The sequence below is a fragment of the Emydura macquarii genome, unplaced genomic scaffold (assembly GCF_026122565.2).
Source record: "Emydura macquarii macquarii isolate MOO-44397 ecotype Brisbane River unplaced genomic scaffold, CSIRO-AGI_Emac_v2 contig_719, whole genome shotgun sequence".
In the NCBI taxonomy this organism is placed as follows: Eukaryota; Metazoa; Chordata; order Testudines; family Chelidae; genus Emydura; species Emydura macquarii.
In genome coordinates, this window is record NW_027130856.1 from 5,277,376 (window position 1) to 5,302,643 (window position 25,268).

Here is a 25,268-nt window from a genome sequence, read left to right on the forward strand (position 1 = left end):
AATGTATGACACGCTTTCATGTGAGAGAAAGGAAAAATCCTTTCACTGAGACTGTATCTGATCTTTCTCTCTGGTGTCAGTGGCATAGGTAGAATGTATGGGACACTTTAGGCCTTTTATAGATTCAGAGTCCATTTAAACCAATATGGTTTCAACAGGACAATTAGGATTCCACCATTCTCAATGTGCAGACCAATGTAACAGAGTTGTTCTGTGTAATTCTCATCACATGTAATTGTTTATAAGTGTATATTGCTTGATTCTCCTGGATTAGATCCATGGCTTAAATTATTATATAATTATCAGTGCTCAGCATTGTTAGCCTGCCATTGTTTTCTTCACTGTTATATTAATCAGTATTTGAATGCCTTTTGACATAAGTGGATACATTAATGACAATTGCAACTGTGCTGAATTTTTGTTTTCTTGTGCTAAGATTAAGGTCAGAAAGGAAAGAAGTCATAACCAAAACATGAAATGACCAGATTCAACATTTTGTTTGGTTTTGTATGAACAGATTTATACCCTTCTTTCCTTTCCAAAATAAATGGGACCGAAACAAATCACTTGAGTTTAAATAGGTGGAATGGGTTGTTTTAGAACACACTTTTTCCCCCTTAATATTTCTGTTAAGTAGAAAAATATACTAAGTTTTGGTTATAACATGTTTTCCCAGGTATATCTTGAAAGACTTTTAACTTACGCAGAGATAGATATTTGTCCAGCAAACTGGAAGCGAATTGTACTGGGTGCAATTCTACTGGCATCCAAAGTTTGGGACGACCAGGCAGTGTGGAATGTGGATTACTGCCAGATCCTGAAAGATATCACAGTTGAGGACATGTGAGTTCCATATGTTTTATCTCAGTCTATGGATGCCGAGAATTTTGTGTGTGTATGTGTGTGGTGTTTCTTATACTCCCTATCGGACTTTATTATGTAAAGTGCACTCCAGATTATATCTAGAGAGGTTGAATGTTAACATATTATATTGAATTTATTGGGACTGTAAATACAACTGTGCCTGTTGCTGACTGCTCTGTGGGATTGTAGTGTTTTTAAAATTGTGTATACTGCAATATTCTTGCAATTTATTTATAAAATGGAATTGTTTTTAAAATGCACATTACTGTGGGGGTGTTGGTGCAAAAGTGGCAAATAATGGGCCCCCTGGATGCTTAGTCACTGCCGCTACTGATTCTGCTTGTAGACAGCGGTCCACAATTTTTGGATTTGTTATAGAGGATGATGTTTTCTGTATTACATCAAAGTCCATTAGCTGCCTATGGCCCATGACCAATGCAGCTGTTGCTGTTATTCATGGGTACTGGTTTTGGTAGGCTTGTTCCTTGTCCTGCCAAATTAGCTTGCAGGAGTGTTAAAAAATCACAAATATTATTTGGAATGGGAAATTTTCCCGCTTCCCCCAACCTGGTTTTGCGTCACGGCATTTTTATGTGGTGACATTGCATCAGCGTGGCTTGATGCACACTGCATCAGACTGGGATGCTATAGTTCTTTGTATGGGAGGGTAAATCCCAGTTAAAGGTACTAAATCTTTTTAAAGAATATATTACAGCAGTAATAGAAGGGCCAGCAACATGGCAGAGAAAGCAGAGTTGTAAGCACTATATTTCCCAGTAGACTATAGGGTGTGAAATTTTGGCAGGTTGGGTACTGTAGACACTTTTGTAGACCTTTGAACATGTGTGTATAGAATGCTTTCCAGTGTCCTTACTCCATGGGCTACGTTACACGCACAACCAGAGGTGCACCGGTGTATGTTGAGAGTAGCACTGGAATGGTAGAGGCTAGAATCATTATGCCAGTGTAGTGCTAGTCAGGTAGAATGCAGGCACTGTGATGCACTCAGAAAGCAACAGCTCTTGAAAGATACAGTGTGTACTCCCCCAGTATTGGCCCTCAGGTACTAGCCGATTAGTGTGAGAATCAGACCCCGCTCTTAACCCATTGAGCCATGCCCTCTTTGGGATGTTCTGTACTGCAGGCTGTGCTAGCCAATCCTCTGTTGTTTAAAGAGCAATTTCTTCAGCACAGCTGATGCATTCTGCACAGGTATGCTAGAGGAGGTAAAATGCTCTCTGCACCATCCCTTACGCTCTCTAGTGCGCCTGCACAGGGCAAACTACAGTTTGCTCCTGTATGTGTAACTATCTGTGTGGGTGTTCACGTAAAATGGTTTTCCACTAGGGAATGCATGTAAAAGCAGTGGGGGCTGTTCATATCATATATTTTTCCCTGAGGGGCTGGGTTGTAGAGGATTAGCTTATTTAGAGAAAGAGGGGGCATTTTCTGAGATTTTTTAAAATAGGATTGAGATCTTTAGCTGATGTGTTGGTTTAATTGTTTATATAATATTAATTAATGCATGCTCAGCGCACTGTAATGAGAATTTTGTAAATCTAAAATCAATAAATTAAACACATGTTGCTTGTGTTGGCAGCAGAGGTTGAACTCAGGGCCTCTAGATGCTTTTGAAAATCCCACTAGGCACCTATCTGCATCTTAGGCATTTAAACACCTTTAGAAGTCTGTTCCCAGTCCATTAATGGTGAGCAGTAGCAAACAGCTCTCCTCTGCATATCAGCCATAGGGTGACACAGGCCCACTCAGCCAGCATGCCATGCACGCTTATGTGTGTGCCATCTTTACTAACAGGAGGGGGGGGGAGGAGGGGAGAGAGCAGAGCTCTATTCAGTGCTGTCAGCTTCAGGACATGCTGATGTAGATCATTCTTCCATTTTTACATGATTTTCACTTTGAATAAGGTTTTTTTTAAAAAGTTTCTCATCCCTAGCTATTAAATAATTCAAAAAAATAAAGGGAAGAGAGAGAGCGAGACACACAAAGGGAAAAAAAGGAAAAACTGATTCATGATGACTGTTGAGGCAAAAAGCTAATACCTGAATTTTGCTTTCTTACATGTTCTTGATAATTATATAACTTAGAAACTGTGGATATTTTTACTGTAATGTTTTATGGTAATTGTGTTTTTCTGGAATAATATTAATATCAGGTTAATATTCTCCAAAAAGCACAAAAAAACAGAAATATTTCTTCCATTTATAGTTTTGGTGCAGCATTCATAACTTACAAAAAATTTAAAACTCAATGGGAATTTTTCTAATTACAATTAACCAACTATGGTAAACCAAACAAAATTCCCTTAAGTTTTACTGTTTAAGCCATTTTTATAGTAACTTCTATACATTTAGAATGTTAGTTTTATGTTTGAGAATTATTGTAACATCAGGTGTGAGTATGTAATGGAAAGTATTGTTGTCTGGTCTGCTCTAAATCATGTAGACAAATAACCATTAAGGAGACTTTGGATAGTTGGCATGTCTAAGCTTTTTATTGGGAGGGTGGGAATGGGAGAAAGGGGAAGGAGAACAAATGTTTATACAGACAGCACATTTTTTAAAATATCAGATTACAGCCTCAAAGCAGTGAAGGTCCAAGCATTATTCCTCAGCTCCAGTCTAGTTTCCAATTAGTCAGGCATGAGGCTGTTCTCAAAATTATCTGTAAAGGAAAGGATGAATGCTAGGATTCAGCTGAGTGCTTTATATTAAGTGCATTGGGGTCCTTCTGGCTGGGAAGAACTTTATAAAATGTGACCTATTATTGCTGGACTACTATGAAAGTTTAGTCTAAATCAGTACTAACTGGCCCTTTATAATGAGGACCTATTGTCCTGGGCCAAATAAATAAATAAATAAAACCTCACTGTACTGGTAAATCAGAAGCACACTTATGGGGCATGGGGAAAACACATACCTATATGACACCGAAGTGGGAAATATGGCAGATGCTACTTTTTTTTTTTTTTTTTTTTTTATAATATCAACAGTTACTGTTACCATTTAAAATAATCAATAAAAGATTGATGCCAATTCTAGTCCAACAAAATCAGACAGGATAAGATTTAAGAATCAATACAAAGTATAGATGGGAAAGACCGGCCAGTGTTAGGTCACCTCCTCCACCGCCTGCCTCAGCAGGATTGTTCCATGCTGTACATTTCTGCAGTGCTTTCTTGGCTATTTAGAGTATTTTCATGGTGGATTTTGCTAAGCTACTTTTTCCCTCAATGGTCTTGTTCCTGCACTCCTGATATTTGGGTTCTGAGAGTTGCAGCATAGACCTCTTTTCACGCCTCCTGCAATGTAACCCCTGACCACCATATCTCATTTCTAAAAAATTGGTTGTGAAGCTGCTGTGTTTTTCCTGCATAGACTGGAGAGGCTAAGAGTTTTGTGTGGCTGTAATGAAGACTGACTGTCCCATGATATTTCAGACAATTTACCTGAGACTGGTCATACATAAAGTGATGGAGATTTGTCACTTTTAGCATTATTTTGAAGGTGTCAGACGTGCATTTGAAGTGGGAGAATTTGAAGATACATTTGAAAGGACCCAGTGTTTTGGTGTCGAGAAAGAAAAGGTGGATGAATTGTATGATGATGCTGTTAACGTCAAACATCACTTATCTAAAAATGTTACCAAAATTCTTGATTATTCTAAGATCCTATCTGTCCTCTGAGGATTGGTCAAAGATCTGCTCCTGCAGAGCTAATTGGCTGTGCAGGACTGAGCTGCTCAGGAATCCTTGTCCTCAGACTCCGTAACTCCTGTGTAGTTCAGTACTGCAGAGCATCTTAGGTCTGTTCTTGCCAACTTCTTATAGTCGTCATGAATGGCGCTCCAAAGACAGCAGTCTCAGGGAGGCTTGCTGGCTGATGATCCTGGGTGAGCTGGCTCTGCAGGCTTTGCACTCTTAATTCGGGGGACCACCAGACACGTAAGCACGGAATTCAAAGCTTGCTGAACCAGCTCCCATGATTATTTGTATAGCTAATTCATCCAAAGGCTTTTCAGGTAATTGGGGTTGTACTATTAATTTCTGTGTTGCCTGTCATCTAGGCAGCCAAGAGTTTTTAAATATTGAAATTTAACACACAAAAACACAACAAAGCTATTAGTTAACATTTTAACCATTGTGATAGGCTGTAGGGTGAAAGTGTCTTTCAGACAATCAGGATCTAGACCATTTGGAGCTTTATAGATTAGTACCAACATTTTTAATTGCAAACAGGGAGCTGATGTAAAGAATTGAGCTGTTGGGGTATAATCACACTTGCTCATAATACTTTCAGGATTATAACTGTTTTGCGTGAGGTTGATCTGCCGTGTGAGCTTGACAGGTAGCCATAAGTACAGCACATTACAATAATCTATTGTGGAGAGTTGGTTAATTAAATTACATTAGTTCAAATGAGGAATATATGTGTATTTTGATAGGTTTCTGTAGTTTTGCTAGTCTGTTGCAGATGATCTACTGATGTTATCTGGAAATCTGGGAGCCATGAGGTAGCCAAAAGGAGTCTGAGGATGTATGCTGTTTTGTCAAAAGTTGGGTATATTCCCCTAGAGATGGACAGACATGCTTTCTCTCTCAACAAGCTATGTGTTATATATTATACCTTCAGGCTTAGCTTGGAGAAAGTCAAATCGTATATTTTGACGATAAACCCAAAAATTAAATGTATGTCAGTGTGGATTTTCTGTAAAGCTTGTACTACTTTAGTGCTACTAGAGAACTGGTAGAGCACTGTCAGAAAGTTAGTCCCCCATTCAGCATTTAAATGTCAGTATTGATATATATCAATGTTTAAAAGATGAATTGGGAATTTCATAGGGATTGGGCATACATGGAGAAACATAGTGTGAAAGCAGGGTAATGGCCTCTGTATAAAGGAAAAAAAAAAAGTTAGCTGTCATTCAGTGCTTCACTTGGCATTTTCTTTTCGCAATCTCAACTGTTTTCCTTCCATCACCTGCTGCCCACATTTTACCAGACTGATCCTGTGCAATCAACATGTAGCCTAAATGTAACATGCAATAAACACACACATGCAGATGCTAATTCTAAAATTTCCATATAAAATTTAATACCAGCTCTAGAGTAATCACGTGCAACATTGATCCTTCATTCATTTTTCTTAAACATTACAGTAAAACATATTTTGTAGTTACTATTTTCAATATGAAAACCTACCTTGTTTACTTTGCACATCTGCACCTCAAACAATATAGAGAACTGTATATTATCATGTATGAAAATCATCAACCCTTTAACTTCAATGATTGACTGGCTTATTTCCATCCTTTTTTGGTGTGGGATATGCACTCAGACAACCTTAACTCAGATTTGACAAAGTATTTTGTGTGGGAATATCAATATAGTCTTGGTTATATTGGCAGTTATATTGGTAAACATATCTTTCTTGTTTTATTGTTAGCCAGTGTGAATTTTGCTCACATGTATAGGGGGGGAAAGTAACCTGATTTAGTCCAATGGAAGCATCCATAAAAAAGATTGGAGATTATGGGGAACTAATTTTTTCCTGAATAATTTTAAAATTATAGTGGAAGCTGAAAAAAGTAAATAATTAAAAAAAACAAAACAAAACTATGGGTTAGAGGATACGCCAGCACTTATGAGGGATGTCTATGACTAACTGAAACTAGTTTTATTTTCTCTTGGGAGCAAGAAGTTTACTTGATTCAACCTGTTGTAATTTGATGTAAAGTGTACTCAGATGGTGGCAGGAGGTTATTACACACTGTCTACAATGTATTTTCACATTTATTTTCTCGTTAACAGGAATGAGCTGGAGCGCCAGTTTCTTGAATTATTGCAGTTCAACATTAATGTTCCCTCCAGTGTTTATGCCAAGTATTATTTTGATTTGCGTTCTCTGGCAGAAGCGAATAACCTGAGCTTTCCTTTGGAGCCCCTCAGCAGGGAAAGGGCATATAAACTTGAGGTAAGATGGTTTCCCTTCTTGTTATTGCAGAGCTGAGGGCTGATGAGACATCTTGGGATGTTTTTTGTTCAACTATCCTTGGTGGAAAATTAGAATCTCATGAACTCAAAGTTTTATTACTGACCGTAGCTGTTCTGCAAGTGCTCTCCGTTTTTGTGGCTCTCTGGATATTTTTTTGGGCTCAATGTGCTTCACCTCTTGGCTTGTTTCGTAATGTTTGTTCAACTCTGGTAGACTGATTTCAATACAGTGAAGTCTGCACTAAGGGCTCCACCTCTAAAATGTTAGCAGTTACCTTAACTGACCATCAGAAGTTTTACAGTATGTTTTAGATTGATCTTTGGTCAAAGATCAGCTGTGTTAGACAATCAGTTTTTGCTAGTCCTTTTGGTTGCATAAGACCTGTTTTCATTCAAAATATTTGTAATGGCCAGGATACTGACAAGTACTTTTGGAAATTCCCATTCCATGTACATCTGCCTCATTCTCCTTATACTTACACTAGTCTTACTCTATTGATTTCAATGAGGTTACTCCTTATTTTCACTAGTTTGACAGGAGAATCAAGCCCATATCACTACTGGATTTTCAGACCTTATGATAAATTCTTAATTTCTGATGATAAATTCTGATTTATAAGAAAACTTGAATGTGTTGTGGGGCCTGATCTTGTGAGGTCCTGAGCACCCTAAATTCTCATTGATATTCACGGTGTTTAGAGACATCACACTAGTTCAGTATCTTGCAGGAGTATCTCTTGAACCTTTGATTTTAAGGTTTTACAATATCATTGACATCATTAATGAAAATGTATATGTGTTGCTGCTAATTTTCAATCTGCCATTGATTGCTGACTAGTCTTAACTTCCCTTCCCTTTAAGAATACTACTGCTTTGCACCCGATGCTCTTTATCTGAGGATCTCTAAGTTTTCCACACATTAAGACTCTCAGTGCTCCTGAGAAGTATTCAGGCATTACTATCCCTGTTTTCCAGAAGGGAAAACTGAGCCACAAAGAGGTTAATTGATTTGTTCTGGCCACACAATGAATTAACAGACTGACTGGGAATTGGGGTGGTGGGCAGAGAATTCATGAATATTTTAACAAAATTTCATTTCTGTTTCCACTGAAAAATTTGTCAAAATGTCCCAGTCAGCTCTAGCTGAGAACATAACTCAGTTCCCTAGATAGGAGGCCATGCTAATTTTGTATAAAGTTATTTCCACTAGTGATTCAAAAGTGAAGTATGAAAATAATGTCAGGATATTAATCCTATGTGTAAAGAGATAGCTTTATTAAATTTTTAGGTATCTGCGTCTGATAATGAGCTCTATAATTATTTAACTAATGGCCATATCACACACAAGGTAGAACATCTGGATAAAGCCTTTTTCATTTTTGACTATAAACTTGTGACTGCTCTCACAGACTCAAGAAAAGAAAATACTTAATAAACTCTATAAAAAGAGAGAGGGAGCAGAAGCACTATAAACACTTCTGCATAACAAAGGCAGCTCATGCAGTCTTGGCATTTATGGATTATTTCTTCTGTTTTTTCTAAGAGCACATAAAAATTAATTTGTTCTTACTGAGGAAAATGTATATTTAAAAGATAAATAGAATAAGATAAAAAAGATAGCAATCTGAATAATACATAATATTGTAACCCAAATTCTCCCCTATGTTTGGGCTGATCTGCAGTGCAGGTGCAGAGCAGCTCTTTAAGGCAGTATAACTGGTCCCAGGAAGAACAACTTAGGGAAAGGGGACTTTCCAGTGATGTAGACCTCCTGTAATAGCTCCTAGACTATGCCCATATCCTATGGCTGGGAAAAAGAGGAAATGATTGAAGTTTGCCTTCCCTATTCCTTGACAGTCCTTGTCTGCCATAATGGTCCCTTGGAGACACTGGTAAACAATATAATTTATCCCAGCCTTTATTCTGCTGTAACTTAGTCACAAGAACAAGCCCAGCATATAGCCAGCCAAGAATCAGTAAAGGTGTTGTCTTAAAGTCATCTTTGCACCACCCTCCTAAGTGTGATGTTCACTTCTCAGCCATGTTTTGAGCACTGTGTTAAATCAGTGAGCCAATTCCCAGGTTGTGTTATCTGAAATAAATGGAGCCACACCAGCTGAGGAGCTTGCCTAATATATTTTGAGAGAAGGAATAAGGTTTGTGATTATAGACAGCAAATTAATAGTTAACAGGTACCCCCACAGAATGATTGACCCTGTAAATAGAAACATGCTCATTCAATTCTAAGATTTAAAGCAACTTCTTCCATAGTGACAGATTTAGTTTTTCTCAGTCTTTTAAAGATGAGTGGTATTGCCAGTGTCAATAACAATAATAAAATGCAAAGGTAGAGACCACAGTAACTTATACTGTAGTATTGTGCATTTGTGAAGCAAGAAGATCAGATCTGGCAAGGCAAAATCTATGCCCTTCTTACAATACTTCATGTACCTGACATAAAAAAAAGAACACACAGAAAGGAATTTGTATAAAGTGATATCCATCATCAAATGCAAAGACTGGACAGGATCCATCAACAGTAACCTGCCTTTGAGAAGATCCAGGAGGTTAAAAATTTGTCTGAATCATTAATACTTGATGGAATTTCTGAAGTAGAATATCTCACCATATTTTATATATTCACAATTTGACACTTAGAAAGAGCTTTGTCTTTCAGTGATTAAATTAAAATAGATTTTCTTGTCGCAGTACAGGATATTAATAGGCCACAGTCTAATTGAAGGTAACAGTCAAACCAATCTATCCAGTGCTTAATAGCCATCTTCTGCCCCAGAATCTTTACTTTTTTCCTATTGTATGCAGTCATAGGAGGTAGAAGTGGGAAATGACCTGAGATTAAATCATCCAGACAGTCTATCTGCCAATGCAGGATTGTTCCTTACAGCACATCTTTTAGGGTGTTTTGTAGTCCAGTTTTAACTGTGCCAAATGTTCAATTTTACCACTTCTCTTGAGAGATTATTTCACAACCTAATTGATTTTAATTCCAGGAAGCTTTTCCAGATACCCAACCTAAAGCTTCTATTTCTTAATTTCCTCCTGTTACACACCTAGTTATACTCCTAAAAATTTTTCTTCATCATCATTGTTTATACCATTCAAATAGTTTTGGATTTTTGTTGGATCACAGTCAATCAGACTTAATGATTTTGGGTGAATCTGCAAAACACTATATCCAGTTCCTGTCCATGATCAAAGAACTACACCCAATTCAACATTAAGGATTTTGGAAAAAGTAAGCAAGAGAATTCTTTGGGATGCATCCTCAACTTAATTGATGTATTTTATATAAATGCTTTATTACTTGTATTACTGAACTGCCTAGGGACCAACCAAAATCAGGGCCATGTTGTGCTAGGCACTTTACATAAAGTAGTACACTGTCTGCCCTGAGGAGCTTACAGCCTATAATAGATATACTTGACAGAGAAAGAGTAGGAGAAAGAGATATGACTTACGAACAGAGTGATGTCTTTTACATCCCCCCCAGCCTCCTGTTGCAGAAGTTGCCTACCAGTTGCTTTCAGCACTAGTGTTAAGTTTTGTTCATGTGATCCAAGTTTTCCTGGCCAGGAAGATGGGTAGAAACTGACCTTTTTCTTTTTCTTTTTAAAATAAGCAGATATTCTTCTTCCCATTTCTCATTTCCCCCTCTGTCACTAACTTCTTGGTCCCCAAAATTTGTCCTGGCTGCTTTTTGGTTAAGAAAAGGTGACTAAGAAATATATTTAACTCTTTTTTAAATTTTCCTCAAACATCTGTCCTTCCAGACCACTGTTTTTTGGTTTTGTTTGGAGGGGGGTGGTTTGTTTCATTTTGTATTGTATTGTTTTTTTGGTGTTATCTGACTCCCTCGAGTTTGTCAAAATCTTGCTGGTAATGAGGTGACCAAATGTGCATTCATTCATCCCAAGTGTGTGGCAGTGGAACTTTAAAGCATTGGAAGTATATCCTCCCTGCATTGCACAGTGATTTGCAGCTCAGATTTACATTGGCACAACTTTATTTGTTTTTTCCTGCCAAGGACAACATCTTGTCCAGAATCATAAACCTAGATTAAGGATCAGTCTTCCAAGTGTGTACATTTATAACTCTGGAGAGAATGTTCCTGGCTGATCATATGCATTTACAACCAGGCCCAATAAAACACCGACTATTACCTTGTAAATCATGTGACAATGTTCCAGAGCTCTTTTTACAGACCTGCATCACATTAGTTGTTCTGAATGTACCACTAAAGGCATCTGTTTGAATAAATAATCCCACTACAAAAACTTGACATTAAAAGCTAATAGAAAATGAAGATTTTGGTAGAAGAAGACTGAATTTCTTAGATCAACAAAAATACAACTGTAGTTCCTAGGAGGTTATGGAATTAAAATATAAATCTAAACCCTAACTTTCCAATCTCTGAATCTTTATTAGAAATTCTTCTCATCCCATTTCTAAAATGTATTTCCAAATTGAACTTGAATTGTATAAAACACCAATTATTACGAAGGTTTTGTATGTCCCCTGAGACCCTCATAAAATCAGTTAATTTTGCTAGTGGATAGAACAGATTAAATATTAAATAAATGCCTCATCTGAAAAAAATTGTTGCCTTCCTGAATACAAGTTAATTTTGGAGATAATGTAAGGACAGCAGTTTTCTTTTGTATATAGTATATAAGAATGGCCATATTGGGTCAGATCAATGGTCCATCTAGTCCAGTATCAAGTCTTCCAACAGTGTCCGATGCCAGATGCTTCAGAGAGATTGAACAGAATAGGGTAATTATCGAGTGATCCTTCCTCTGTCTTTCAGTCCCAGGATCTGGTATTAAGAGGTTTAGGGACACCCAGAGCATGTGTTGCATCCCAGACCATCTTGGCTAATAGCTACTGATGGACATATCCTCCATGAACTTACCTAATTCTTTTTTTAACCCAGTTATACTTTTGGCCTTCCCAATATCCCATGACAATGAATTCCACAGGTTGACTGTGTATTGTGTGAAGAAGTATTTCCTTTTGTTTGTTTGAAACTTGCTGCCTGTTAATTTCATTGTTTGAACCTGGTTCCTGTGTTATGTGAAGAGGTAAATAACACTTCCTTATTCACTTTCTCCACACCATTCATGATTTTATACACCTCTATCATATCCCTCCTTAGCTGTCTCTTTTCCGAGCTGAGCAGTCTGTCTTTTTAATCTCTTCTTATATGGAAGCTGTTCCATACCCCTGATCATTTTTGTTGCCCTTTTCTGTACCTTTTCCAATTCCAATATATCATTTTTGAGATGGGGCAACCAGATCTGCATGCAGTAATCAAGATGTGGGCATACCATGGATTTATATAGAGGCAATACGATATCTTCTGTCTTATTATCTATCCCTTTCCTAGTGCTTCCCAACATTCTGTTAACTTTTTTGACTTCCTCTGCACATTGAGTGGATGTTTTCAGGGAACTATCCACAATGACTCCAAGATCTTTCTTGAGTGGTAGCAGCAAATTTATACCCCATCATTTTGTATGTGTAGATGGAATTATGTTTTCCACTGTGCATTACTTTGCATTTATCAACATTTGAATTTCATCTGCCATTTTGTTGCCCAGTCACCAGTTTTGTGAGATCCTTTTGTAATTCTTCGCAGTCTACATTGGACTTGACTATCTTAAGCAATTTTGTATTGTCTGCAAACTTTGCCATGTCACTGTTTACCCCTATTTCCAGATCATTTATGAATATATTGAACAGCACTGGTCTCAACACAGATCCCTGCAAGACCCTGTTTACTTTTCTCCGTTCTGAAAACTGACCATGTAAACCTGAGTAGGTTTATAACTTCCTTTTCTAGTCCTGTTTCCCCACATGCTCCCAAAATGTACTTTACATCGGAGGAAACTTGACAAAGAGGATCCAAATGTGAAAAGGTGCATTTAAAAACATATGTGTTGCATATCAATGAGCATGCAAATAAGGATGCAAAATATTAGCAGGATCCATTCAAACCCAGTTTTCATCTCATCTGACAGAAAGCTAGGACAGAAATACTCCCATCAAGTGGACGATATTGAAGTAATTAATTCCTCTAGCTAAACGATGTATTGCTAAGGATTATGGACTGATTTGGCAAGCAAATGGCTGTGAGTGCCATCTCAGGTCCACTTACTTGCCAATCCAGTCTTTTGCCATGGTAAAACCATTGTCTCTATTTGGTTTTGAACCTGTGTTGTAAATATTTTGAGTTTGTTTGGTTTCTATTTGATATAAAATGCAGAAATTATTTCATAGCCTGGATCTCATTCTTATTAAGGGCTTATAAGTGACTTGGGTTATAAAGCGCTGTTTTATATAAAGGTTCTGTTCAAGTGCACTAGGAGATGGAATAACCTCATTTTGCTGAGATTATGTTTGCAGATATTTACATAACCAGTTATATAAGGGTCAGAAGCTCCTAAAGTATAGAAAACAGAACATTTCAAAATAGTTTCAAACTGATGTGGAAGGGAAGACAAGTACTTGCCTTTTTTATCATGGCAAGTTTGAGAGGGAGTTTGTAAGATGGAGGGGTAATATAGTTGTTATGGTGAGGAAAGGTCGCATTGCCAGTGCCAACACTGCTCCTGTGTCCTCCACCTGTACCTGTATCCAGGCAGAGAACCTAACCATGGATGCCTCTGCCCAGATTCTGGTGTGGATTTGCGGAGATGGTAGCCTGCATTTCGCAATCTCGGAAAGCCAGGCGGAGGAGACCATCCAGTATGAAAGGTGTCTGCTAGTAGAATCTCTCAGGAAACAGGTGGGAGGTGGATAGGCTGAGGAGCATCAGTGCACACAAGAAATTCATATGGAGACATCCAAGGCTGAGGAAGCTATCCAGCTAGAGAGGACTGCTGTCATGCCCCCAAAGGAGGATGATATGGCTCTGTCATATGGAGGTTACTGAGTCCTGGTAACTTCTGGCAGAAGGCAGTGCTCCACCCCTACTCCCAAACCCACACGCCATTGTGATGAAGAACTGTTATGCTGCCCTGGCAACAAACAATGAGGAATTGCCCCCAAAGATGGAGGAGGAGAAACTCTAGGAGAAACAAAAGGCTAGGAGGATCACAGCCACCACTCCCAGGAGGAAACGTAGAGTAGTGGTAGTTGGTGACTCTCTTCTGAGGGGATGGAGGCACCTATCTGTTGGCCTGACATGGCATCCCGGGAGGTCTGCTTCCTGCCTGGGCCCTGTATCCGAGACATTATGGAGAGATTGTCAAGGAACATCTGACCCTCTGACTACTACCCCATGTTACTCATCCATGTGAGCACTAATGACACTGTGAGGTATGACCCTGAGCAAATCAGAGGTGACTATAGGGCTCTGGGAATAAGGGTGAAAGGAGTAGGAGATGCAGGTGGTGTTCTCCTCAATCCTTCCAGTCACGAGTAGGGTCCAGGTAGAGACAGATGCATCCTGTAGGTGAATGCCTGGCTGTGAGGATGGTGTTGCAAGGAGGGCTTCGGCTTCCTTTACCATGGGCTGATATTCTGGAAAGAACTGCTGAGCAGAGATGAGGTCCATCTATCAAGGAAAGGGAAGAGTATATTTGGATGCACTCTGGCTAACCTAGTGAGTAGGGCTTTAAACTAGGTTCAATGGGGGCAGGAGACAAAAGCCCACAGGTAAGTCAAAAACATGGAGACCTGGGAGAAGGGTTAGAATCTGGGGGGAGCATGAGCAATTATTGCAGCGATATAAGAGAGACTAGAGAGAACACGGCTGGGGAGGGGGGGAATCAAATCAGTATCTTAGATGTCTCTGTACTAAGGTAGGATGTATGGGGAATAAGCAGTAAGAACTAGAAATGCTAATGAATAAACAACTATGATATAGTTGATATCACTGAGATGTGGAATAATACATGACTGGAATATTGGTATAGAAGGGTACAGCTTGCTCAGGAAGGAAAGGCAGGGAAAAAAGGGAGGAGGTGTTGCCTTATATATAAAAAATGTATACACTTGGACTGAGGTTGAGACGGAAATAGGAGACAGACGTGTTGAAAGTCTATGGGTAAGGATAAAAGAGAGAAAAAATAAGGGTGATGTCATGGTACTGATCTACTTCAGACCACCTAACCAGGAAGAAAAGGTGGATGAGGCTCTTTATAAACAACTAACAAAATCATCCAAAGCACATGACTTGATGGTGATGAGGGACTTCAAGTACCCAGATATCTATTGGGAAGATAAGACAGCAGGGCACAGATTATCCAAAAGTTCTTGGAATGTATTGGGGACAATTTTTTATTTCAGAATGTGGAGAAAGCTACTGGGTGAGAGGCTGTTCTAAATTTGATTTTAACAAATAGGGAGGTACTGATTGAGAATTTGAAAGTGGAAGGCAGCTTGGGTGACAGTGATCATGAAATGGGAGAGTTAATGATTCTAAGGAATGATAGGAGGGGAAACAGCACAATAAAGATAATGTAATTCAAGAAGGCAGACTTTAGGAAACTCAGGGAATTGGTAGGTAAGATCCCATGGGAAACAAGTCAAAGAGGAAAAACGGTTTAAGAGAGTTGGCAGTTTTTCAAAGAGACATTATTAAGGGCACATGAGCGAACTATCCCACTGCCTAGGTAAGATAGGAAGTATGGCAAGAGACTACCCTGACATAACCAGGAGCTCTTCAGTGATCTGAAACTCAAAAAAGAGTCCTACAATAAGTGGAAACTAGGTCAAATTACAAAGGATGAATATAAACAAATAACACAAGTATATAGGGACAAAATTAGAAAGGCCCAGGCACAAAACGAGATTAAACTAGCTAGAGACATAAAGGATAACAAGAAAACATTCTACAAATACGTTAGAAGCAAGAGGAAGACCAATGACAGGGTAGGCCCATTACTTAATAAGGCTGGGAAAAACAATAACAGAAAATATGGAAATGGCAGAAGTGCTAAATGATATTTTTGTTTGTTTTCACCAAAACATTTAATAGCGATTGGACATCTAACTTAATGAATGCCAGTGTAAATGAGGTAGGATCAGAAGCTAAAATAGGGAAGGAACAAGTTAAAAATTACTTAAACAAGTTGTATGTCTTCAAGTGGGCAGGGCCTGATGAAATACATCCTAGAATACTCAAGGAGGTGACTGAGACTTTAGCAATTATCTTCAAAAAGTCATGGAAGATGGAAGAGATTCCAGAGGACTGGAAAGGGGCAATATAGTGCCAATCTATAAAAAGGGGAATAAGGATAATCCAAGGAATCACAGACCAGTTATCTTAACTTCAGTACCCAGAAAGATAATGTCGCAAATAATTAAGCAATCAATTTGCAAACACCTAGAAGATAAGAAAGTGATAAGTAACAGTCAGCATGGATTTGTCAAGTACAAATCGTGTCAAACCAACCTAATAGCTTTCTTTGACAGGGTAACAAGACTTGTGGATGGAGAGAAGCAGTAGATGTGGTATATCTTGACTTTAGTAAGGCTTTTGATACTGTCTCACATGATCTTCTCATAAACAAACTAGGGAAATACAACCTAGATGGAGCTACTATAAAGTGGGTGCATAACTGTCTAGAAAACCATTCCCAGAGAGTAATTCTCAGTGGTTCACAGTCAAGCTGGAAGGGCATATTGAGTGGGGTCCTGCAGGGATCAGTTCTGTGTCCAGTTTTGTTTAATATCTTCATCAATGATTTAGATAATGGCATAGAGAGTACACTCTAAAGTTTGCGAATGATACCGAGCTAGGAGGGGTTGCAAGTGCTTTGGAGAATGAGATTAAAATTCAAAATGATCTGGACAAACTGGAGAAATGGTCTAAAGTAAATAGGATGAAATTCAATAAGGACAAATGCAAAGTACTCCACGTAAGAAGGAACAATCAGTTGCACATATACACAATGGGTACTGAATGCCTAGAAAGGAATCCTGCGGAAAGGGATCTGGAGGTCAGAGTGGATCACAAGCTAAATATGAATCAATAGTGTTACAAAAAAAAGCCAACATCATTCTGGGATGCATTAGCAGGAGTGTTGTAAGCACGACACAAGAAGTAATGCTTCCGCTCTAGTCTGCACTGATTAGGCCTCAACTGGATTATTGTGTCCAGTTCTGGGCACCACATTTCAGGAAAGATGTGGACAAACTGGAGAAAGTATAGAGAAAAGCAACAAAAATGATTCAAGGTCTAGAAAACGTGACTTATGAGGGAAGATTGAAAGTTGTTTTGTTGAGGAGACTTGAAATAAAAGAAAAAGAAAACACAACTGACCCTGCTGGAAACTACTTTCCCTGGACTCGGTGAGAATGTTTCAGGCAGAATTCCCCGAGGGAGAGTGCTGGCTCAGCAAGAGCATGCTAGGGTTCAGCCGGAGGAGGACTCTGTAAGACAGGCCCTAAACTCATACATTTGGGTTAATGGAAAATAGATCATGTCCAACTAATTTGATATCTTTTTTTGATGAGATTACAAATTTGATTGGGAAAGGTAATAGTCTTAGACTTATTTAGCGCTTGTACCATTTTGATTAAAAAACAAAATTTATATGGCACACATTAAATTGATTAATAACTGGCTAGAAGAGAGGTCTCAAAATATAATTATAAAAGGAGAATCATCATAGAGTGGGAGTGTTTCTAGTGAGGTCCTGCAGAGATTGGTTCTTGACTCTGTGCTGTTTTACATTTTATAAATGACCTGTCAGAGAAATAGTCATCTCTGACAAAATTTGCAGCTGCCGCAAAGATTGTGGGAGTGGGAAATAATGAAAAGGACAAGTCACTGATACAAAGCAATCTGGATTGCTTGATAAACTGGCTGCAAGGAAACAATCTGAGTTTTAACATGGCTAAAAGTAAGTGTCTATATCTAGGAAAAAAGAGTGTAGGCTATATTTACAAGATGGGGGACTCTATCCTGGGAAACAGTGATTCTGAAAAAGATTTGAGGGCCATGGTGAATAATCAGCTGAACATGAGTTCCCAGTGCGATATTGTAGTCAAAAGGGCTAAAGCAGGCTTCAACTGCATAAATAGGGGAATATCAAGTAAGAGTAGAGAAGTTATTGTACCTGTGTATTTAGCACTGGTGCATCCAGTGCTGGAATACTGTGTCCAGTTCTGGTGCCCACAATTCAAGAAAGTTTATCAAGAAGTTGATAAATTGGAGAGGGTTCAGAAAAGGGCCGTGAGAATGGTTAAAGGATTAGAAAACATGACAGACTGAAGGAGATTAATCTATTTAGCTTAACAAAGCGAACATTAAGAGGGTGATTTGATCATAGTCCATAAGTGCCTACATGGGGAAGAAATATTTGATAATGGGCTCTTCAATCTAGCAGACAAAGGTATAAAACAATCTAAAGGCTAGAATTTGAAGGTTAAACAAGTTTGAACTGGAAATAAGGTAAATTTTTAACAGTAAGGGTAAAAAACCGTTGGAACAATTTACCAAGGGTAATGATGGATTCTCCATCACTGGCAATTATTAAGGCTATGTCTACACTGCAGCACTAATTCAAATTAGTTTAATTCGAATTACAGAAAGTGATTTATAGAAAGCGCTGCAGACTGTCCACACTACAGTGTTTGTGCTGGTTTCTTGCGTCCACACTGGCCAGCCTTAATTCGAATTAGAAAGCAGTGCAATGTGGGAAGCTATCCCACAGTGCAACTAACCATAGAGGCTGTTGTGACGAGTATCATCATCCCAGGATGCAGCGCTGCTTCCCCCACCCTCTTCCCCCACCCCCAAACAAACAGGAAAAGAATTTTCATGCTGTTTTTTTTACTCCTCCGATCGCCATTGCTGCAGGCACATGGAGCCAGCTGAACTATGCTCTCATTTTGACCGTGACAAATACATCGCAGCTTATCCTGGATTACTTTTATTACTGTTTGCCTTTTATGCTCCCCCCACCACCCCCTGTATATTGCTTGCCTTTGATTTTGATTCTACAGGTGTCTGTAGAATGTAAGATAAATAACAACAGAGTCAGTTAGTATATTAATACAGTGATACAAATGTTTCCAGTTCACTGATGGAAAGCATGATATAATGTATCCACATGTAGTACTGTGAATAAACTCTTAAGAAAGTATCAATTTCCATGATTGGCCACTGAAACAATGTAGCAAATAATTTCCTCTCACTGCAGGCATTTAAAATGCATTCACCACGCGGGGAGTGGGGTGGGTGGTGAAATCTTTCAAACCCTTAAAGAGACAAACGGCAAAGGGCTTGTTGTGTGTGTGTGTGTGTGGGGGGGGTGATCGCAGCTTGGATTTTAAACCCATTCATCGCAGGAAATGAAGATTTAAATCTTCCCGGGGCTGCTTTGGGGGAGGGTACTGAAATGGGGCATCATGGGATACAGGCTGGAGGCCAATTCATTCGAATTAAGTCCCATTGCGTCCACACTCTCACTAATGCGAATTAACTGATGCGCTTCAGGCACTAATCCACTTGCAGAGGTGGTTTTATTAATTCGATTTTAAAGGCTCCTTAATTCGAATTAACAATGTGCAAGTGTAGACGCGGGAGTAATTAATTCGAATTAAGGGACTTTAATTCGAATTAAGCCACCAGTGTAGACCAGGCCATAATCTAGATTGGATGTTTTGTCCAAAGAGAGCTTCTTTAGGAATTATTTTGGAGAAGTTCCATGGCCTGTGTTATACAGCAGGTCAGATTAGATGATCATGGTGGTCCCTTCCTCCTGGCCTTGGATCTTATGACCCCATGGCACCCTTTCCCTGGGGGCCCATTTCCCACTTAATTATTTCAAGTATTTGCTTTGCAGTGTTTTGTCATCCAGTCTACAGAGAGATACGGACTGTAGAAGTCAAAGGAGGGGAGGCATCTTTGGATCATGAGATTTTGAGAAAAGAAATTATTCAGGCTTATTCTTAGGCATTTCAGAGGGGGAGAAGTCCCACCACATTCTTCTGACAACTGGATTTTTGCCAAGCAGAACGAAGCAGAGGAGACAGAGCTCATGTACAATGTCCATCTGCAATGGCATCACCTCTGATTGCCTTTTCCTTTGCTCCTCAGTCATTTCCCTGCCACTATTCCCCCATCTCTTCATTCTTCCATTCCACTACCAATCTTTAGCTCCCTTCTTTAGGTACCTGTCCCCCACAACTTTAATGGAAGAGATAAAGAAGCCTTTGTGTGGTGTTGCCATTACTGTCTCTGGCCCTAATTCAGAAAAAGTCCATATTCTGGACAGCTCTTCATACTTAAGAGTTTTCTTGAATAAGGGCCTCTGTGTGTAAACCTAGTGCTTGTCATCAGAGTGAACCTTAACTCTGCCCGGCTTCCCCAATATGTATCGTGTTTGGGGAGTATGGAGGACTTGGTGCAAATTATTGTGCGCCCAGCTTACCATCTACAATCCTGATCCTGAATGGGGAGAGAGAGTGTTGTAAGCCAGTTCTGAAATAAAAGTTTTAAAAATCTGTATAGCCTCATAGTACCTCCACAGGCATATTCTGCTTTGTGTCTCATGCATTTATTCTTAAGTTGGCTAAAGACAAACTGAATCTGCTTCCAGAACTGGTCTAGTGAGTCTCGAGGAGTTCTGAGTCTCTTTTGAGACTAGAACAACATTTGGACCTCTTTTTAAAGGGTGTTACATTTTCTAGTGTGTACAAGGTCTCTTCTAAATTAAATTATTCTTTAATATGGTCTGTGTTTTCTTCCACTGATTATATAAATTACCTGTCTAACAGGGCTCTGTGTCTCCTGAAACGAAGGACTGATGCATTATCATTGTGTTGCATAAAAATATCCCATGGCTCTTCAAACAGGCTGAAGATTTTAGGCTCTCAGAGCGATAGAGTAAATCCTACAACAGAGCATTTGTCACTTTCAGAAAACTTCTTTCTTTTGATAGTTAAATATATAAAATAAGAAAAAATTGTTTCCTGTACTCCAAAACAAGGTTAGCATTTATTTAATAAATGTGTCTAAGGCTTCTTCTATAATTTCTCACTGAATAAAATATTGTACTTTATTAAATAATTAGATTAAGAGGCTGAAAGTATAGATGTGTTCCACGGGCTGGGAAAAGGCCATTGTCTGACACAAAACACATCCTATTCCTTGAGAAAATGATCAGGAACACCAAACCTAATTAAAAGCAGTGATGGCATTGGGAAGATGGATGTTATATCAAGTCAAGGGGCCTAAATCTCCTTCTCCTCCCCCCCCCTCCCCCCCCCCCCCCCCCTCCACACACACACACAAACTTACACTGATGAGACTTCATTGAAGTCAATGGAGTTTAGGCCCTGTAAAACCAGTGTAGGTGAGATTAGAATTAGGCCCACAATGTTTGGAGACAGCCACATTTCAAAAGAGTCCTTTTTTTCCTCTTCATTCTGTGCCATTCAGAATACTTCAGTTTTAATCACCACTATCTTTGGTGGTATTAATATTATTTTCAGTATAAATATTACTGTTCAGTAAAGTTAATTGGAAATCCAATAACATTTCATACAAATTTTTTCAGTTTATGTAGGTTTTTAAAAAATCTTCGGTGTTTCAATAATCAAAAAACTTCAGCCACAAAAAACTTGAATTTTTTCCATTTAATTTTGTCAGGTTTTTTAATCAAACACAAAATTCAGGAGTTGTTGACCATTTTTGCTTTTGAAAGACTCTAATGCTCACATATACAAGCATTCCAAGCTGAAAGTGGTTTGAATTCTGTACAAAAAGAAAACATTTCTCTCTAGGAGCCCAGCTCCACTATGGAATTGTACCATGGTTTAGTCTAGATTTTTTTTTAAAAAAGAGTCCAGGGACATGACGACGACCAGAACTGACTGGTCAGTGTAGACAAGGAAAAGTAGGTTCAGCATCATGATAGCTAGTCATGGGGTAATTTCTTTTCCTAAAAGTGTTTACCCATGATTAGCTGACTTGATGCTAAGCACGGTTTAGCTTAGTCTGCAGTGAGCAGTAAGCGTTGTGGCAACTTGCTCAACTAGATCTTTAATAGCATAACTAGGATTACACTGCCTAGTGAAGAAAAAGTTTGTGTGGGTCTGTTAACCTTTAAAAGCTAACACTGGAGACAATGGAACTTTTCAGCATGCTTATCCTTTTCCAGAGGAATGGACTGTGTGAAAGGATTATTTTTTTAAGACTCTTATCTGCATTGCTTCAGAATGACACATAGTAATCCTGCCTATATATAGAAAATAGCACTATGCAGTTGTATTACTTGTGTAGTGGTGGCCTCTTTGACCTTGCCAAAGGACCTGACCTTTCTTCCCCTTTTCATCCTCAGGCTATCTCCCGTTGGTGTGAAGACAAGTATAAAGACTTCAGGAAATCTACAAAGAAACGGTCAGTTAGTGCTGACAATCTGACTGTGGTTAGATGGTCCCCTGCCATCATCTCCTAACAATAGAGTCTGTAATATGCCGACAGAAGGACTGTTTCATCCATCCAAATTTTTTGGGGTGGGATGGGGAAAAGACAAAGCTTTTGAGTTTTTACTTTTAGATCCGTCAAGCTGCCTTTACAGTGCCTCCTCCTTGTGTAGCACATACGAATAAAAAATTGAGTGGAAGGAATCAGTACAGTATACAGGAAAAGAGATTGAAAGTAACTTTTTTTGTCACTATCCCTAACAGCTGAGGAGACAGCTAATCAAATGCTTGGAAGAGGAGATGAAAAAAAAATGGAGTAGAGGCAGAAAGAGATTAGGGGACTGTGCCATTTTTTTAATATGCTGTACTCGTCAACAGAAATGACGGCATAAAACCAAACCACAAGATAAGTTTGGCTGTACACTATAAGAATGGAGTTGGAAGTATTTCATCTAAATTATTCTCCTTAATATCTTCTATCACTTTTTTTTTTTTGCATTCCTCCTTGCTGCTTCCTTCAGTTATTTTTCCTGCTCTTCTGCACAGCAGCAAATACACAGTCTGTATCTACAGTAGCACAAACCTCTGAATAAATAGTATTGGTTTTTTTATTGCACTTTTCTCCATAAGCTGACTTATTAGCATTATTCTTCATAATCATTATGCATATATTATGTTTTGTATGCCTTTTATTGTACTTAAAAAAATAACTTGACCATAGTGCTGAACCAAAAGTGTATATGGAGATCAGATGTTCATTCATAATTTCATGATGTATTTTATTTATAGTATACGTAGGTGCGTGTGCCTTCCTGAGTTCTTGGAATCATTTATATTTCCTTAATATAAAGATAGGATTGTTGAAGGATTCAATGATGATGAGACTGGGGCCAAATTGTTGAATTTTGCATCAGATCTTGTAGTCCTTTTTGCAGATTTTCATAGCATTAGAAGTTTAGCAGAATTCATTATATAAGAGAGGTTTTTTGTATGCCCCAGCTGGTCCATTTCTTCACCTCCAGGTCCGTTGTTGCAAGCAATAGCCTCAAATTTTATATGTTGACTTTAAATCAAAGTTTGTTTGTATAAAATCAAAAACTAAAAAAAAAAAAAAAAAAAAAAAAAAAAAATTTCCAGTGAAAAGGTCCATAGAAGAGCAGAATGTTAACCTTTACCAAGGTATTTGTCACAAATTGATTGAATTTTAAAAATATAAAATAAAAAATCCTTACATTTTTCAGTGTAAGTGCTTATAGAAATTTAAACTAAATTCAAACTGTGAAGATTATTTTCTGCTATGTTACTCTTCTGTTGTTCCCTTCTCTTACAATGCCTATTCCCTCGTGAGATACACAAGGGCATTTTATATCTAATAATGCATCTGTGTAAAAACATTGGTTTGCTCTATAATGCTTGTGGGTTACTGATTTTATGAAGATATTTTGCACATTTTAGAAAGATACAGTTGAAAAAATCTGAGTTCCCTGATTTTTTTTTTTTTTTTCTTTGCAAGTATCATTGAAATGAATGGCAGCAGGTTTCCTGTATTTGACTTGCTTTATGCACTACTTCAGTAAACATAAAGATTCCATATTAGTTTTATTAAGCCCTAGGGGCTTATAACAGACATACTGGCTCATGGATACATGTTCCACTCCCAGTGCAATGCTGATCAGATGCCTTGTAAGTGGAGAGGCACTGAAAGGATTGAAGTACTAATACCAAACAGAGTTTTCTATTAATATTCTAATGTGATATGTATAGTATGAGACATGAAAGTTTTGCCCATAAATTCTCCTAATTTTCATCCTTTGTCATTGTGCCAATGCATCAGAACTGTGAGTACCCAGGTCCATTTCTTTTCCTTGAACATAGAATGTAAAAACCAGTTTTAAAATTAAAAAAAAAATTAGAGCTTTTGAAATTCAATTCAGAATATAGTTAAGGGACATTTTCCTAGCATTTGGACTTTGAGATCCCTGCCAAGCATAAATTTAGATTTTACAGATACATAAAATGTTTTGTTTTATCAAGACTTTGCAAAACAATTTTCTGTTAACTTTACAGCAGGAGTATTAGTTTTACCCATATTTTTCAGTGATAGAGAGATGAACTCTGAACTATGTAAAGATCACAATACATCTATAATTTTTGTGGAGTTTATTAAACTGCTTTAAAGAATGTATAGTCTATTTATTGTATGTATGTACATACAGTCTAATTAAAAAAAGTGGATTCCGTAAAACCTGGCTCAGTCACGTTTAGACTGTTGAATATCGTTTTAGCCTTGTGCACTGGACTCTACCTCTGTATAGGAGAATTTTCCATATTCTTAATTAGTATTGATTCTGTGATTAACTTGGTTGTTTCTTGCACTAAGAATTAAAAAAAAAAATTGCTCTGTGTATTTTTTCTTTAGTTTCAGTTTTGAAGTATGAATTGTTTACACTTAGATGAACTTTTCTGTCCCACATGGTTATGGATGCTATGCTTTCTGTTCTGGTTTGTTCTAAGTTTGCCACAGACACACACAACACTAATACAATACTTATCAATAAATCAGAGAGTACCATTTGTTTGCAAGGTATTCAGTACCATATAATTAAAAATTGAATTATTATTTAGGATTACGTTTTTTAGTGTACTTTTTGAAATGTCATTGGAAGGCAAATATCATCTTAAGGGGAAAGTCTTCTTTCAGAGAACAAATAAAAAAGGCCAAACAATGTTTTATCAACGCAAATGGGTTGTGGATTTGTTTTCAGCACCTATAATATCAATTTATCATTTAAAAATTCTGCTGCGGTATTTCTCGATTTATTAGTTAGCTACTGTCTTAGTTAGAACAGAATGGAGTTGGAGACTTCATATAAGTCCTCCTCAACTATCACTGTCTTAATGAATTATAAATTGTTTGGGGCCCAGGGGCTCTTGTGTTATAGACTACACAGTGGTAGCTGGAAAAATGTTTGCAGAAGAGCTGTCATAA

General features: G+C 38.1%; 1 protein-coding gene across 1 annotated transcript in view; it reads left to right on the forward strand.

The window, feature by feature from the left end:
* The window catches only part of CCNY (cyclin Y), a 206,358-nt gene extending 181,680 nt beyond the window's left edge, over positions 1-24,678 (forward strand). Inside the window, exons 8-10 of the mRNA XM_067542651.1 lie at positions 677-843; positions 6,692-6,854; positions 22,195-24,678. Coding sequence (XP_067398752.1) covers positions 677-843; positions 6,692-6,854; positions 22,195-22,311 — 447 coding nt within the window. The 3' untranslated portion in view covers positions 22,312-24,678. The remainder of the gene's footprint in view (positions 1-676; positions 844-6,691; positions 6,855-22,194) is intronic.
* The last annotated feature ends 590 nt before the right edge of the window (positions 24,679-25,268 follow it).